At 40.3% G+C, this 18,088-nt stretch overlaps 1 protein-coding gene across 1 annotated transcript in view; it reads right to left on the bottom strand.

Annotated features, from left to right (window-relative positions):
- The window catches only part of RAD23B (RAD23 homolog B, nucleotide excision repair protein), a 47,738-nt gene extending 30,514 nt beyond the window's left edge, over nucleotides 1–17,224 (bottom strand). Inside the window, exon 1 of the mRNA XM_047067425.1 lies at nucleotides 16,662–17,224. Within this exon, the coding sequence (XP_046923381.1) occupies nucleotides 16,662–16,727 (66 nt within the window). The 5' untranslated portion in view covers nucleotides 16,728–17,224. The remainder of the gene's footprint in view (nucleotides 1–16,661) is intronic.
- Nucleotides 17,225–18,088: the final 864 nt, after the last annotated feature.

The raw sequence follows: 18,088 nt of genomic DNA, 5'->3' as shown, positions 1-18,088 counted from the left end.
ACTCAGGGGGGGCTCCTGGGTGGCTCAGTTGGTTAAGCGTCCGACTTCAGCTCAGGTCATGATCTCGCGGTCCGTGGGTTTGAGCCCCGCGTTGGGCTCTGTGCTGACCGCTCAGAGCCTGGAGCCTGTTTCAGATTCTGTGTCTCCCTCTTTCTTTGACCCTCCCCTGTTCATGCTCTCTCTCTGTCTCAAAAATAAATAAATGTTAAAAAAAATTTTTTTTTAATAAAAATAAAAAAATAAAAAAGCACTCAGAGAATCTGACGTCAACATCAGTAAACTCAGGATATAAATTCCACAAGATAGTAAATTCTATGCTATGTGTGGGTCAGAATAAAAAAGTACAAGGATTCACAAGTCTAACAACTCTACAGTTGGCCCTTGTTCTATAATTTATGTTGGCAGTTCTGATTTTACCTATACATTCAGCTAGCATGTCATGATAAGTGCAGGAAACAAAAGATACTATCCAAATTTCTAAGATAAAGTAACTTTTAAAGACCCATTTATTTAAACCCTGTACTGCCAAGAGCAATGATTCTCTAGATGTGATGAAGGAGCCAAAAACATTCCTAAGACCTTACTTATCAGGAGGTCTACCAGGTCAAAAGATATTATTTGCCTTTTGTACTCTCATTTTCTCACAAGTATATACTTGAGTTTTCCAGAGGCTACAAAACATGTGACTTCACAAAAGACTGAGTGCAGAAGCAGATGAGAATCTAGCTATCTTTTTCTATTAAGCCAAACATTAAAAAGTTTTGCAAAACAAGGGGCACCTGGGTGGATTTCTGCTCAGGTCAGAATCTCATGGTTCAAGAGTTCGAGCCCTGCATCCTGCTCTCTGCTATCAGTGCAGAGCCCACTTCCGATCAAGTCATCCCCTCCCCCTCGCCCTCTCAAGCTTGCACACTCTTCTCTCTCAAAAGTAAAACATTTTAAGGTGCCTGGGTGACTCAGTCAGTTAAGGGTCAGACTTCAGCTCAGGTCATGGTCTCATGGTTCGTGGGGTTCAAGCCCTGTATCAGGCTCTCTGCTGTCAGCACAGAGCCTGCTTCGGATCCTCTATCTCCATCTCTCTCTACCCCTCCCTTGCTTGTGCACGCTCTGTCTCTCAAAATAAATAAACTTAAAAAAAATTTTTTTAAATAAATAAACACTAAAAACAAGTTTTGCAAAGCAAGTAAGATAATGCCAGTCTTACTGTTTTTTGTTGTTTTGGAAAATAATTTTTCACATAAAATATATTAGTTGTAACATTTAATAGGTTTATTATATTTAAATGAATATAATAATTTAAATTTAAATTTATTATATTTAAATGAACATTTAGAAAATTCCTCTGCTTAACTTCTAATACAGTAAATACAAGTACATTGATAAAGTTATTTTGGGGTCCTCAACAAATTTTAACTGTAAAGGGTCTTGAAAACAAAAAGAGAGGACTAAGAACTGCTACTTTACATTTACATGCTAAATGACTTGCCCGAAGTCAGCTGAGCAACAGCATAGAGCTCAGAGCACTCTGTGGTGAATAATTTCCTTCCATACTTCTTTGTTCAGAGAAGAGATGCAATATTTGCAACTGTGGTTGGTTAAAAAAAAACTCACAAATGAATGATAGACCACATGTGTTACTATGAGTGATTCTAGTTCTCAGACCAGTACACAGTGGTGGAGTACACAGTAATTGCTCAATTAACACTTGCTGAATGAGTAAATTAATATAGCATAAATATATGTAAGGAAAGGAAAATAAAGAAATATATGAAGCAAAAAATAAAGAATGAAAGAAATAAGCAGGAATCTCATTCCTGACAGACAAGAATGTGTAGCCAATTTAGACTTAATTGATATGTATACATAGTTTCTAACCAATGGAAATTATACTTTTATTTCCAGCACCCATAGAATATACACTTTAAAAGTTTAGCCATAAAGACTATTCCACTGTATTTTCATAAACCCAAACAAATAACGGACCTACTCTCTAGCTTTGTATGTCAAAAGAGTGAGGAAGGGACAAAACCCCAAAACACTTGTAAGTTTAAAAAAAAAAAAAAGCAGGACAAACAAGAACAAACACCTCCAATCATTTTGCTCCAAAAAAACCAAAAACGGGTGATTAAAAAATATTAAGTACACAACAATGAGAACTCTACAGACATTGGTACCTATATGATTTCACTAAAAAAGTAATCACAGACTAACATTAAAACCGTTTATTAAAGAAAAATTAATAAACTAAGCATGCATTTCAGACAGAAATAGGACAAATACCAAAAGGAAAAACGCAAAAAAATTAAGGAGAGAGAAATGGTAGAAAATACTTCTTGTGCCAAGAGAAATAAGGGACAAATAACAGGGCAACAATTCATAAGTATAGTCAATAAAAAGTTCAACCTTATTAGTAACCAGAATCACAAATTTTAGTGTCAGATGTCATTAGTTCAACACACCATCATACTGGAAAAGACAGTGTTGAACAATTCTTGGTGTTAAGTGTGAAGAGACAACACTCTCAGAATGGGAGTGTCAAACAATAAAATATTTGAAGGCAATATGTCAAAGTGCAACATTTTTGGGGCGGTGGCCATTCAATCTAGCAATACCACTTCAGAACATAAAATCAACTTTATATATTTATATATAAACATATATGTGAATACACACACACACACTCACATACACACACATCTACTAGAACTAGACTTTAGTTCCGGGTGCACCGACCTGTCCAAAATCCTGGCGTTGTTCCTTAACCTCAACACGATCATTACTTTCCAATCTACTTAAGTCACCTACCCACCCAACACAGGCTGAATCCTGTTATCCCCAAACTTCTCCATCTTTGAAATTGTAAACATCAATCACCTATCCCTACCAGCTCTCAGTAACTATTCACTCACTACACCTGGTCTTGCATTTGGTCCCCAGAGTGCCTACTTTCACTCTGATCTTTATTGCCAGTTCTATTTGGCAAAGACAATAATTCCACTGCTTCTATCACTTTCTTCCTATTATCAGACTTTCTTGTCTTTTTGCTGCTTCCCCCAGGCAAAATTCCACATTTGGACCCACACAACTGAATTTATTTCCATCTGTACTCAACAAAAAATTCACTTTGACCACTCTGTGCTGCCTCCTACCTCAGCTAACAAATTTTACCTTAACTATCCAACCCCTACCTATCCATTTACATCCAATCTTCTACATGCTGGAGAAAATTAAAGATACCCTAAATCCTCACTTCTTTTGGTTCTCCTCCATTCTCCAAGAGGATATTTCAAACCTGCACTCTTCTCTAAATTTGATTGCCAAAACTTCCTCCCTCCCCACAGATGACCTTCTACTTCATTCAAAATATATCAAGGGCGCCCAGGTGGCTCGGTCAGTTAAACTTCTGACTCTTGATTTTGGATCAGGTCATGATCTCACAGTTCATGAGATCAAACCCCACTTTGGGCTCCATGCAGGAGTATGCTGGGGACTCTCTCTCTGCCCCTCCTCCCCAAATTAAAAACAAAGACAAAAATCAGCAGATATCAGAGGGACCCTTCTGCCACCAAAGCGACATACTTTCTTTTTTTGCATCCAGATCCACCTAATCTCCTTCCTTCCTATTAAAAATTTTTTTGAACATCTATTCATTTTTGAGAGAGAGAGACAGAGTGTGAGTGGAGGAAGGGTAGACAGAGAGGGAGACACAGACTCTGAAGGAGGCTCCAGCACTGAGCTGTCAACACAGAGCCCGACGCGGGGCTCGAACTCACGGACCGCGAGATCATGCCCTGAGCCGAAGTTGGCTGCTTACCAGACTGAGCCACCCAGGTGCCCCTCCTTTCTTCCTATTAAATGAAAGAGGCATCCCTCTCTTTCAAATCTAATCCTTTTCACTTGTTCCTTGGTTCTCCATCCAGTGTTCTTCAATACCTTGCTAGATTCTTTGTTTCCCACCCTCCCCCAGCTGTATTTTCACCCTCTCCTTCGAGGCCAGTTCACTTCCATTCACACTTAAACAGACCCAATTTTCTATCATCTTTAAGACAAAACAAAAACTTCACAACCCCCCATTATTTCTTGCTAGCTATAGTCTCCTCCCCTTTGTCTCAGGCATTTTTCAAAAAAAAAAAAATTAACTACACACATTGTAATACTAGTAACCCCACACCGATTACTCAAGAATGCAATGTAGTGCTGACAGAAGCATGGACTTTATTCCCAATTCTACTTATTTTTCTCCCTATGCTCAGGATTCCATTAAGACTGTTCTTACCAGTATCTCTAAATTCAGCAAAACCATAACTAGATACTTCTTAGTCCTTCACTACCTTACCTGACCTGTCTCTTAGTACTGACCTGTCTCTCCTCTTCACACTGTCTTCCTTTGGCTTCCATAAGGCCATACTCCTCAGGATTTCCTCCAATCTCTCTGTTCACTAATTTGTGAAATCCTCTCCTTATCTTTAGTCATACAGACCCAACTCTCTACTGGATACTTTTACTAGATATCCTAGTATAGGCATTTCAACCATAATGTGTTTACTGCAGATGGCTTCTAGACATCTAGTTTGTCTAAACCTTCCCTAACCCAATCAAATGGAACACACTTTAAAACAGCTTATAAAGAAAGGCCTTCTTCCTGGATATTACCAAAAACAAACAAAAAAAACAAACAAAAAGAGGAGGCAGCACCTCTCTACATGGTTTCTCTTGGGAAGGTTATGGCAAGCAACAGATGCAGTTGTGACTCCTCTAACTGTGCTGAGTCCCATGCCAATGCTCTTGTTTCAATAAGCAGCAAACAAGATGGATCTATAATGGAGCACTACAGTTCCAATAAATAACCAAGGCCACCCTATCCAAGGCTAATAATAAACAAGAAGGAGGGACTAAACTTTCATTTTGATGTTTATTTCTCCCTAAATAAAGAATGGAAATTTATTGGGGCAGCTGGGTGGCTCAGTCAGTTAAGCAGCCAACTTTGGCTCAGGTCATAATCTCGCGGTCCATGAGTTTGAGCCCCGCCTGGCTGTGCTGACAGCTCCGAGCCTGGAGCCTGCTTCGGATTCTGTGTCTTCCTCTCTCTTTGCCCCTCCCCTGCTCGCGCTCTGTCTCTCTCAAAAATAAATAAACATTAAAAAAAAATGAATGGAAGTTTATCATCAACTCAACTATCGACAAAGCATGGTTGACAATCAAGAAATCAAACTTCTTTCCTAGCCACATACTTCTTTTTCTCTTATGAAATTGTGTGCATTTTAAAGGAAAAACATACTCTGTATCTAACATTAAACATGGTTGACAATCACAATAGTCTATTAAAAAGTGCCAACATAAAATCTGATCAATTATCCTGTTTCATCCCATCCCCATGAGATGCTTGTCTATTCTTCCACGTTCCTCACATCAAATCATTCATCCAGTGGTTCCAACTTACCATCTAATTATTTCCCAGTGTGAACATTACTTTGCATCCCATGGTACTACCTTAGTTCAGGCCAACAACCATTAAAAGTAGTCTTAAGTTGTAGGTTTCAAATATAAAAATAATGTTTTATAAATTATATCCCCATGATAGTAAATGTCGTTTTGCATGTCAGTCTTTTTTTTTTTTTGGCATGTCAGTCTTCTTACACGGCACTTTCGCACAAGATTTCTAGGACTATAGCTTGTTGATTGGGTTAGCAACTGAATATTTATTATAATCCAGTTTCCTCAATATTACAATATATTTTCCTTATTACTGTTATAATTACATATACCGTAAAAAGACTTATGCAAGCTTTAATGGGTAGCCCTGAAGTACAGAGGCTGAATGAATAACAACAGTTCATGTATGCTATGTACTTAGCACATGCCAGGCAGTATATCAAGAGCTTCCCAATATTTAACTCAATTTAATCTGTGCCTCATCTCCTATTTGAATCCTGGCTAGTGCTACTGTGGAAGGTGATATCTGAGAACAACAACAAATGCTGATATTTGTGAGCGCTAATGCAGGCAAATTTGAGTTCCTTTGATCCAGCAGCTCTGCATCTGGAAATCAATGCTGAAGAGATGTTTACAAAAACACTTTAAAGATACACGAACAAGTTATGTGTTCTACACTACTGTTCCTAACACTGAAAACAACCCTAAACATTCATCAGTGGTAAAATATATTAGTGCAGATGCATTAATTTAAATACAATGCAATACAAGAACAATGCTATACGTGCAAGGTACTCACTGAATACATGTATATATGAATGAATGACGTATTTATAATTATCTATAAAGGGCAAAAGCTAGTTGCTAAGCAAGTGATTTTTAAGAACATAGTGAAATTATGTTTATATATTACACATAGGTAAAAAAACTGTCTAGCAGCAAATAGAGTCTATAGTGGTTATTTGGACCAGGGGCATAAAGACTTCTACTTTTTTATATACTTTAGTAACTATAACAAGCCTAGATTATGTTAGTAATTTAAGGGAAACAACCACTGCTTACTTATATCACAGAAGAATATACTGCAATTTTGAGGAGTCTGCACTAAAAAAGAAAATTCTAGAGTGCCCAGCCAGCTCAGTTGGTAGAGCATGCAACTCGTGATATTGATGTCTTGAGTTTGAACCCCACGCTGGGTGTAGAGATTACTTAAAAAAAAAAAAAAAAGTCTAAGGCAGTACTCTAATACCTACTTAAATTTCGAAAAACAAGAGCAACCAAAATTTGGCAATTAACATTAGCAAAAGAAAAGAGTCCCAAACCTAAATATGTTTACAAAAGGATTTCATAGATTGTGTGCATCTATGTGGGCAATGTTTTTGGTTTTCTTTTTCCTTTTGATTCCTTAAGTGGTATCCTTCCATTTGGGAAACTAGCATAGGCACCAAGGAGTATTTTCTGGATTCCTCTCCCCAAAGTATATTTCTGCGAATTCTAAAGATAGATTTGATGGTAAAAAAGTCAGTTGACTAGTGCAATAGGAAAAATCTTCCCACTGGACCCAAGGAATAAAATAATGTAGCAAAAGTAAAGAGATTTTTTTTTTTTATTACTGAGGGTACAGTATTAATAATGTATGAACATGGGAATGCAATTGGTGCAGCCACTCTAGAAAACAGTATGGAGACTCCTCAAAAAACTAAAACTAGAACTACCCTATGACCCAGCAATTGCACTACTAGGCATTTATCCAAGGGATACAGGTGTGCTGTTTCGAAGGGACACATGCACCCCCATGTTTATAGCCGCACTATCAACAATAGCCAAAGTATGGAAACGGCTCAAATGTCCATTGATGAATGAATGGATAAAGAAGATGTGATACACACATACACACACACACACACACACACACACACACACACACACACACACAAAATGGAGTATTACCGGCAATGAAAAAGAATGAAACCTTGCTGTTTCCAACTACGTGGATGGAACTGGAGGGTATTATGCTAAGTGAAATTAGTCAGAGAAAGACAAAAATCCTATGACTTCACTCATATGAGGACTTTAAGAGACAAAACAGATGAACATAAGGGAAGGGAAACAAAAATAATATAAAAACAGGGAGGGGGACAAAACAGAAAAGCCTCATAAATATGGAGAACAGAGGGTTACTGGAGGGGTTGTGGGAGGGGGGATGGGCTAAATGGGTAAAGGCCACTAAGGAATCTACCCCTGAAATCATTGTTGCACTATATGCTAACTAATTTGGATGTAAATTTAAAAAAATAAAAAGTAAAATAAAATAATGTATGAACAGAGAGTATATAAAGGCAATCAATTCTCAAATAGGGTTATGATCCAAAAGGCTATGATTTTAAATATAATTTGAAGTTCAGAACCTATTCTCCCCATACAAACTATGATATTTAAGCTACTCCAACTATTCATGCCAATTTAATTAATCTATTCTAAAATATATTCCTAACAATATGATTTCAACGAGATTAAAACCGACACACTTTGAAAACTGATTAAGTAGAAAAATAGAAACTCTCAAGATACCTGTAAACTTTTAAAGTTTCTATATAGGCAGAGAATGAATCTAATACACTACAAAAAAGTCACCTACCTAATTTACCCAAAAGTGTGAGGGGGAGAGAAGGGAGTGACAAATAATTTTTATCTACCTGTTTGAAGTATTCAGATCTCCTAGAAAAGGTTTATGTAATGTATAAAAGGTTTATAAAGTTCATTCAGTATAAAATTAGCTCTTGGAGAAACTACATAGGGAAACTTATAGGGAACAGATGGTGTGGTGTCCTTCAGTAGAATTCACTGTGCTACGGCAAGCTCAAATTTAGCACATTTCTTTCCAAAAGCAACAGAAATTTTATACATTACCTATCAAACCATCTCATAATTTCCAAACTAAAGAAAGCAGAACACTGCTCTTAAAAACTGTTCGAAACTGCAGATCACATCAAGCTGACCCAGTCCGAGGATACCACATTCACACAAACTTTTTGTAAAAAAAGACAGTAAAAACAGTGATCAAAATAATGGAAAACCGATGAAAGCACAATTTGTTGAAAAAAAATTGCATGCATTTATTTCTAATTTCACAATTCGCTAAAAATTTTCAGATCCATGATCTCTTTTGATTTTCACATCAACTCTACAAGGAAGGCAGGAAGTTATTACTTCTATTTTACTAATGAGAAAAGAGATTTAAGTGCTCAAGGACACAGGATAACTACAAAGTGGGGGGGAAAAAACTCTTCCCTAGACTAGCAGTGCTGTGATGTATTTGAAAGAGAGCAAAATGTAAAAACAAGTAAACAGACTCAAGAGTTACCATTAAGTTTTTGCTATAAAGAGCAGCAGGGAAATGAGGCAGTAGCCAAAGAGGGATGTGGAGACAAGGGAGAGTTTTATTAAAATTGGGAAAACAAACATTCTACAATGGAAAAATCAATGAGGCAGAAGAGAAAAGCTGAACTGGGAGTGGGCCCTTCACAGGCGAAGTAGAGCAACCAAAATGCTGTGGAAAAGTAGGACTAGCCTCAGCACCATCCACCATAGATAGCTGCCCACAACAAAAGGAGACTAGAAGAAGTAGGTACTTCTGGTAGGGTTCTGCAAAAGTTCTTCTGTTCCAATTGTTTTTATATTCTCAACAAAATCTTAAATCTGGGGTCATCAGCTGAAAATAAGGATAGTATATGAAATCTGCCTATGACAGCAGAAGAGTGAATGGACGGACTAGTGGAGAGTACTACCAGGCAGTAAAAGGACCCAACGAAGGTTAATGTTCATGAATTTTAGGTGAGACAAATCAATGTGGCTATGTGTCTTCTAGCTACACAGGTGTAAGCACAACAGAACCGAATTTAATCACATCTGGGGTTTTCCGAGCAGAAACAATGAAGTGAGAGTGGGACCACGTTGCCAGGCACAGCCACAGTTCTAAGCACTCTGTGTATGATCTCAAAATCATAAAACCTTCCAAACAACCATATGAGGTTAGTACTTCCAGTGGCAGTACCCTCATTTTAAGCTGAGGAAACAGGCACATAACTGGGTAACTTGCCCAAGGTCACAGAGCAAGTGGTACAGCCAGGATTGAAATTCAGGCAGTCTGGTTCCAGAGGTATGCTATGCTGACCCTTGCAAGAAAGTGATTATAATCACTGACCCTATTTTAGCTGGGCAAGAGTGGAAGCAATAACATGAAGGGAAGGCCAGCAAAGAGAAGTATGGATCAAATGAATTATAGGTCTCATTAGAACTAGAATCAGAGGAAAGGTAAAGTAGGATACTAAAAACAGATTACTGGGGATGGGGGAAGTTTGTTACTGGTAATAAGATCTGATTACCAGTCATGGGACTGAATAATTGAGGGAGCAGAAGGAAAGATCACCGGATGAGACATTAAGGATCACAAGACCAGGGTACAGGCAAGATACATATATACTGAAACTACCAGAGCCATTGACTGTGTGATGGCAGCAAGTTACTAATCACATTGGCCTTCATTTCTTCTTTTTAAATCATACACTGTTACATATTTTCCACAATTCTAGTGTGGGGTTTTAAAATATGTCTACCATATGCTGTGGAGCTCAGAACTATGATAACTTTCACACGTTTTTAACACAGAGATAAAAGCAGCTACATCAGGAAAAATGACAATGTCAAAATAACAATATATGTCCATAGCTACTATCTACACTTCCTCATCTCCCATTCATTTCTCAATCTACTCAAACGTAAGTTTTGGCTCCAACACTGCATGGAGATTACTTGTCAGGGTCATTAATGAACTACAAGCTGCCAAAACCAAAGGGCATGTCTCTTTTGAATTCTCAAGCATCAGACACATTTGATCCTTTCCTCCTTCTTGAAACATTTTTTCTTGGATTCTTCCTACCTCAAAGATTGCTCCTTGACTGACTCTTCACTATCGAATCTCCACGTGAAATCTTCAATTCTAAACCGACTTCAACCCCAGGACCCATCCTATTACCTAGCAACCTTCTCACCATGGTTCTTCAATTCTAGAAGCATACTATTAATTACATATAGTGGATAATTTAGGGTTCATTTTTCAGAAGAAATAGGCATTGAAAAAGACTGCTAGATAATCTCATCAGTCCCACAGATTGAAGTCAACCACATATGCTGCCTATTGTCAGGTCTCTATCTCTAACCAAAACTTTTCTCTGGGACAGAGGTTCATTACAAATCTCCTTGCCATCTCTACTTGAAAGTTTTTTTTTTTTAATGTTTAAATGTTATTTGAGAAAGAGAGCAAGAGAAAGAATGTGCTCGCGCAACTGGAAGAGGGGCAGAGAGAGAGAGAGAGAGAGAGAGAGAGAGAGAGAGAATCCCAAGGAGGCTCCACACTCAGTGCAGAGCCCGTTGTGGGGTTCAATCCCAACAACTGTGAAAGATCACGACCTAAGCCAAAATCAAGAGTAGGATGTTTAACCGACTGAGCCACACAGGCACCCTTCTTCTTTAATGTTTAATAAGCATCTTAAACTTAAATCTTAAATTCCCACTGCAACCCCAAACCTGCTCCTCTCCCAGCCCTCCACATGTGAGAAAAGAACACAAGTATTCACATAATTTATACAACCTAAATCTAAGTTTAATCCTCAATTTTCCCCATTCCAACCCATCAAAAATTCTTTCATATCTACTCTCCCAAACATATCTCAAATCCATTCACTTTTCATATCTTAAACAGGTCAAAACCCTGTTTAAGACTACTGTACAAGCCTAACTGATCTCCGTGCTTTCACTCTTGCTCATCCTACTATCCATTTTCCATACAGCAAAGTAACCTTTAAAATCATAAAAGAAATAATTTTTCTCCTCTGCCTACAATCCCCTAAAGGCTTCTTCCTATTTTACCTTGAAAACCCCTGCCTTAGGACAAAGTCCTACAGGCTCTGGCCCCTTGCCTAACTCAGATCTATTACCTCCCTTCCCCTCACCTACCAGATCAGCATACAGGCCTTTTTTGATTCCCAAAACACACTCTTAAAAGGTCTTTCCCCACAGAAAACTCTCTTCTCCAAGGGAGTAATTATTATTCAGATCTCAGTTTAAATGTCACTGTATTCAAAAAGGCCTTCTGTGACTAGTCAATTTAAAAGTAGCCACCCAGTCATGTACTATCATATTACCTCATCCTATTTCAATTCTCTATATAGCTCTTAGCATTATCTGGTTATTAAAATTTGTTTTTAAACGGATTTGTTCCATTATAAAATATGTACTGTAACAGTAGGACAAGATATTTAAAGTGCTCAACAAATATTAGATAAATCAACATACAAACACTGGGGGATCACTAACTTGATAGTTCACTAGAAGAATGTATTCAGCTCATTCAAAAGATGTTTACTAAATGCCTACTATGTGCTAGGTATAGGAAGAGCAAAATTCTGGCAGAAACCATACCAGATTTCCCAGGTACTTCCAGTACTGTGATTTACCAATATGCCAACAAATCTTAATTTCATCTCTGTGATACAGTATTTTAATACATTTATTCTTCTTGTTTTAATAATCTAGGAAACTTCTATAATAAAGTACTATCTCCAGCACAACCATATTAAAATGTAATAAACTGCAATAGGAACAAGTTGCTAATAAATGATGTCTAACAAATACCATACACTATACAAGTACAAAACAGCATTTTACAGCATAATCACCAACATTATACAAATAAACCACAAAGCAAGGTAATTCTTTGTAGATTACTGTACAATATGCTAAGTGTGCAGTCTACAGTAATTAAAACTGTTTTATCTTTACAATTTTCTTGTCCAAAACTTCCAACGTATATACACAGCTTTGATGTGTTAATATAATCACATTTTAGCTTCTTCATTTAAAGTTTCATGTCAGACTTATTTTTTTTTTCCAGTTATTCAAAGCACACAAACAGTGACAGGGTTAGCATATTGAAGGATTAAATCTGTATATCACATAGTCTTTCTTGTTAACCTTTTCACAGATACAATAAGATCTGCAACGTATTACAATCATTTCAAGTTTTATTCTAATCTACCTGTTCCGGGTTGGGTTGAAGTAATAGCAAAAGGGTTTTTCAAGTTAAAGCAATGGGTTGAAGTAATAGCGAAACAAAAAACTAAGTGACTTTGGATCTGAGCTTTAAAAAAAAACTGTATTCCATTTTCCTCTAAATGTCCATCACATGACCAAATTTCAAAAGAAGTTGTTTTCTAACGTTTATTTATTTTTGACAGATAGAGCCCAAGTGGGGAAGGGGCAGAGAGAGAGGGAGACAGAGGATCTGAAGCAGGCTCCGCACTGACAGCAGAGAGTCCGACATGGGGCTGGAACCCACAAACCGTGAGCTCATGACCTGAGCCAAATTCGGACACTTAACCAACTGAGCCACCCAGGCGCCCCACCAACTTTCAAAATTTTAAAGAATTTTATACAAGTAGCAGTCTATTAGACATCTCAGAATGCTAATTTCTATTTTTTTTTTTTACAGTAAATCATCTCTTTAAAACAAAACTTCACATAATTAAGAATATTCTCTTTTAGCAATGGTCTTCTCATCCAACCTACTCATTTTGTTTCTATCTTGTCTGAATATTTTATAAGGGATGCATTACTATCGTGATAATAAAAAGATTGTTTTGCATTGGTTAACACTAAAGGCAGTGCATGGTAACGGTCAAACAAATGGTACAAAATGGTTGATTAAGTGTCAAGAAAATTTTGGCGGTTAAAAAAGATGGAGAGGAGGGGCGCCTGGATGGCTCAGTCGGTTAAGCATCCGACTTTGGCTCAGGTCATGATCCCGCAGTTTGTGACTTCAAGCCCAGGTTTGGGCTCTGTGCGGACAGCTCAGAGCCTGGAACCTGCTTCAGATTCTGTGTCTCCCCCTCTCTCTGCCCCTCCCCTGCTCACACTGTGTCTGTCTCTCAATAATAAATAAATGTTAAAAAAAATTTTTTTAATTAAAATAAAAAGAGGGAGAGGAGTTTCAGCATTCAAAAACTAAAGCAAACACAAACAATTTAAAAACAAATCCTGTTCCTTTTTCCACTTTGTACATCTCCTACTCTATAGCTATTGAGCCACTAGGTCAGCAAGGCTCCCAGAAGACCCAGACAGACCCTGTCCCAACGTGCCTGTATTCCTCCAATGCTGCCTGCCACTCAAAGACCACTAAACATATAGATGTTCAACAAATGAATCACTCTCATGATTCCTATATCCCAGTCCTTTTTTTCCCTTTATTTTTGCTCTTGCACATCTCAAACTCTTAAGACTTTCTATATTGGCCACTTGAAGTTACTTAATTTTCTTAATTCCTTCTAGGTAAACATCAAACAAGGGCAAACCTTTGAATAGCCAAAACACAAGTCTCAGAGAGCAAAAACTGTTCATTTTATGTGGATCTCCTTACAGGTCTCACTAAAATCCTGTTTTCTCTGCTTTATTAAAAAATCTATTTCTAATATCCCCGGTTACCTAGTTTTCACCACAAATTAGAAACAGGACACTTAGAGTCTCCCTATATTAATAGAACATTCATCCTTTCTTTCCTTACAGTAATTCTACTCAAATACTGTATCAAAAATAGATATCAGGGGCATCTGGGTGGTTAGGCAGCCGACTTCGGCTCAGGTGATCTCAAGGTTTGTTCAAGCCCGTATCAGGCTCTGTGCTGACAGCTCAGAGCCTAGAGCCTGGAGCCTGCTTTGGATTCTGTGTCTCCCTCTCTCTGCTCTTCCCCTGGTTGTACTCTCTTTCTCAAAAATAAACATTAAAAAAAATTAAAAATATAAAGATATTAAAAAAAAACACTATAAACATTTCTGAAATTTAAATCCACTAAAATGAAATCCTACAAGGGGTTCCTGGCTGGCTCAATTGGTGGAGCACAGGACTCGTGATCTTGGGGTTGTAAGTTCAAGCTTCACACTGGGTGTAAAGATTACCTAAAAATGAAATCTTAAAAAAAAGAAAATAAAGAAATCCTACAAATCATGTTAATGTAAATGCTCCATATCAACGATTAAATGTTTTCATTTCTTGCTCCAAACAATGCTAGTTTTTATATTTATATAAATAGTAACACAATTATATTTAGAAAAATAGCAACAAAAAGCTGAAAAAGCCAATCTCCATGACAATGAACTTTCTAAAAATACGCTTTTAGAAGCGTATATTTATAATTCGTGTAACATAAGACATTCCCTTGTAAATAAACTGGTAAACAGCAAATATAGTTAAGAATATATACAAAAACAATATTGGCTCTAAAATAATTAATGCACAAAATGCCTACAAATCTTACAGAACAGCCAGTAGAGCTATAGAAAGTCAGGGCATAACTTCACTTAATCCACAGATATTTACAAAAACCTCGAGGCTTCAATAATTCTGGAATTAATTCAGAACATTACAAGCTGGTAAAGTTCCTGTGGCACCAGTATTACTGCAAAGAACCAAATTCAAATAGACATTTTATATAAAAAGTTTTGTCTGAAAGCGTTAAACAGACAGCTGCACTTTAACTTTCATCCTTTAACTTACTAGTACACACTAAGCCATAAAGAAACATTCAAGAAAAATCTGACTTTTATTAGTAATATCAATCCACAGGGTGTTGTCAGTTACTCAGGATACTGAAAAGTTACTCATCTATAATTGCTATCTCCTGTACTTTAAGAATTTATCAGAAAGCATACTTCTACATATTATTGAAATAAAATTATTTTGTGCCACAATTCCACAAAGATTGGAAACTATGTTTCTTAAATAATTGAAGATGCAGAAAACTTCAGGTTAAGTGAGACAGGTAAAACTTAACACTATATCCTCACCCAAAGACAGCCATTGGTAATGATCGATTTCATTTACTAACCATCAATTAAATACCATTATATCCTCACATCTCCGAAAGGCAGTTACATAGCAAATAAGTTAGAGGCACAAATGGCACTGGTCTATTTAACACCAAGAACCCTGATCTCCACCAAAAATAGAATCAACTATTTTTTTAAATATAGATTGTTAAAAAGTAGCTGGTTTAAACTTAACATGTCAATCTTAATGGTGTAAAGGAACCACAATTCAAAAACAAAAGCAATAGATTTACACCGGTGGCGTTTTTAGATTCTTGGCATAAAGTTGTACTGACATCTTGCAGTCACAAATACAGACGATGGCACGAGAATTTACCACGTGGACTTTCGAAGTGTTCGTGGGTTTGACGACAGAAGAGATTCAAAGTTTTTATTTTCTTTTTTTCTTCCCTGAAATTCTGTTATTTGGGGGCCGGGGGAAGGGTGCAGGGTTTCCAATACCTACATTAGAAGACTTCTACCACAGAGGAGTCATTAACCTGGAGTTGAGTGTGAGCCTGGATTTGAAGGGCTCTAACGCAAAAAATCTTCACCACCACACAGGCCTGGAAGTGCGAATTACGTATGGGTGTGGGCTTGGTGGCGGGAGAACTGCGGCTAAACGATTCACGATAGTATATGCAAATAAAAGGATTACCAGTTCTGGAGAAGAGGCAAATAATTCATTTTCACCACTCACCTTTCGCTCTGCGGCTGACGGAACCTGATAGTTTTTTTTAAAAGGCTCATTATCTTCAGTTACCACCTCCTAGACCTTAGTGCCTAACCAGGTCCGAGCAGGGGTAGTGGCGACTCCTACAACTCCCTCCCGCACCTAAGCACCCAGAGAGCCCGGCTCCATCACCGCGGAGGCCTTGACCTCCCCTCCCCCTCTGGCCCCACTACCGAGAGCTCCCGGGCCCAGGCCTCCTGTGCCCGGCGGCCGTGTGCTCCACGCCATCTGCCACCAGGGCCTCGGCGTCCGGCCACTGCTTCCCCTTACTCCTGCCACAAAGCCTGCGGCCAACTCCGAAGGCTCGCGTGGGCCGCACGCCGCCGCGGCCCTGAGTCCTCAGGCCTTAACCAGCTCCCGGAGCTCGAGCCCCACGCTCGCTGCGCACTCCCGGGTGTGCTGAGGGCTCTCTTCGATCGGGCGCTCTGCCGGGCCCTGCTCGGAGCTGAAGCCCAGGCCCAGCGCACAGAACCGCCGCACCGCCCCCCGCTCAGGCCCGGCGGCCCCCTAGCGCTCCCCGAGGCCCGCGCGCGGCCGCCCCCGCCCTGCCCGGGCCCCGCGCTCCCCACCGCTCGCACCGTCTCGTCGGGGTCTATGTCGATCTTGAAGGTCTGCTGCTGGAGGGTCTTCAGGGTGACCAGCATGGTGCCGCCGCGCAGCTCCGCTGCCGGGCCTGCTCCGGGTGCTGGCCGCTGGGCGGGGTCTGTGGCCTGGCGGGGCCCCGGGGTCGCCCGCGCTCCTAGCGCACTCGGGAGGAAGGCGGTGGGGGTGGGGGCTTGTCACATTCGCCCTGCGGAGCGGCCTCTCCCCCAGCCCTGGGCCCGGGCCGCGCCGCTGCCTCCGCGACTGCGGCCTTCCCCGAGAGTTTGGGCCGCCGTGCTTCCTCACGCGCCCGGCGCCAGCCACTGAGTCCAAGAGGCACGAGGGGTCTGCGAGACAAGCAGAGAATCCGCTAGCTCACCACAAGCTGGTGGCCGCCATCAACGTGACTCGCCGAGACGCGCCCCCTCCCCCACCCGAAAAAATCTGGGGGATGGGGCCGGGCTGGCTAAGCACGCAGGCGTAGGGTGCGGCGAGGCTGTGCGCAGGCGCAGGCAAGAACTCCGCCCCGGAATTGGGGCTGGACGGATTGCGGCTCTGGAATGTCGGCGGCCTGGATCGAGCGTGCGCAGGCGCAGTCAGTGGGCGTCTCGAGGGCTGTCGGGGCTTCCTTGTGGCGTCTGCACCCGGGGCGTTCTCCCGCCGGTTGCTGCTCCGCCTACGTCCAGGCTCCTCCCGGCTGCCTGAGTTGCGCAATCCGTAGCCGGGGAAGCGCTACGTGGAGACCGCGCTAAGTGGAAGCCGAGCTCTGGAGCTGGGGAACAGGAGGGCGGTAGGTTGAGGCGGGGTTTGAGTGAAAGGATCGTGGTAACCACGGTACTGGGCCGGCGCTTACTGGGCGCTTGCCGTGTGGATGAGCCACTGTGGTGACTCTGATCCTTTACTCCTGAGAGCGCAGACCCCTGTGCCACACTGCCTGGGTGGACCTTGGGCGTAAATAGAAGGCCCGATATAGGAGGTCAAGTTCTTTCACTCCTCTGGGCGGAACTGTCCAGTGGCTGCTGTCACCCAAAAGTCAGACTGCTTGCAACTGGATACATAGCCCTTGCCTTTCACCACGTCTCCCTCCTTTCCCTTGCGCTCGGGTGGTTGGTGGGTACTAGGCACGTGCTCCTGCCTGAGAGCCTGCCTTTGCACTTGTGCCCGCTCCTGAGTCCTCTTTACCCAGATGCTTGAGTGGCGGCTCACTGTCTCGCCTCCTTCAAACCTTTGCTCAAAAGTCACCTTCTCAGTGAGGTCTACCCTAATACTCGGCTGAAAACCGTAACTACACTAGCTTTATTATCCTGTTCTGTTATCTCTATAGCATTTATCATCTTATAATTACTAGATAATATACATATTTATTAAGTTTATCATCGTTCTTTTCCTCAAACCCCAGACTGAAACTGCACAAAAGCGAGGA

The sequence above is a fragment of the Lynx rufus genome, unplaced genomic scaffold (genome assembly GCF_022079265.1).
Source record: "Lynx rufus isolate CCGP_SWC_20201006 ecotype Redwood Valley unplaced genomic scaffold, mLynRuf1.p SCAF_10, whole genome shotgun sequence".
In the NCBI taxonomy this organism is placed as follows: domain Eukaryota; kingdom Metazoa; phylum Chordata; class Mammalia; order Carnivora; family Felidae; genus Lynx; species Lynx rufus.
The sequence above is the reverse complement of the archived record's forward strand: the minus strand, read 5'-3'. Positions and strand labels throughout refer to the sequence as shown.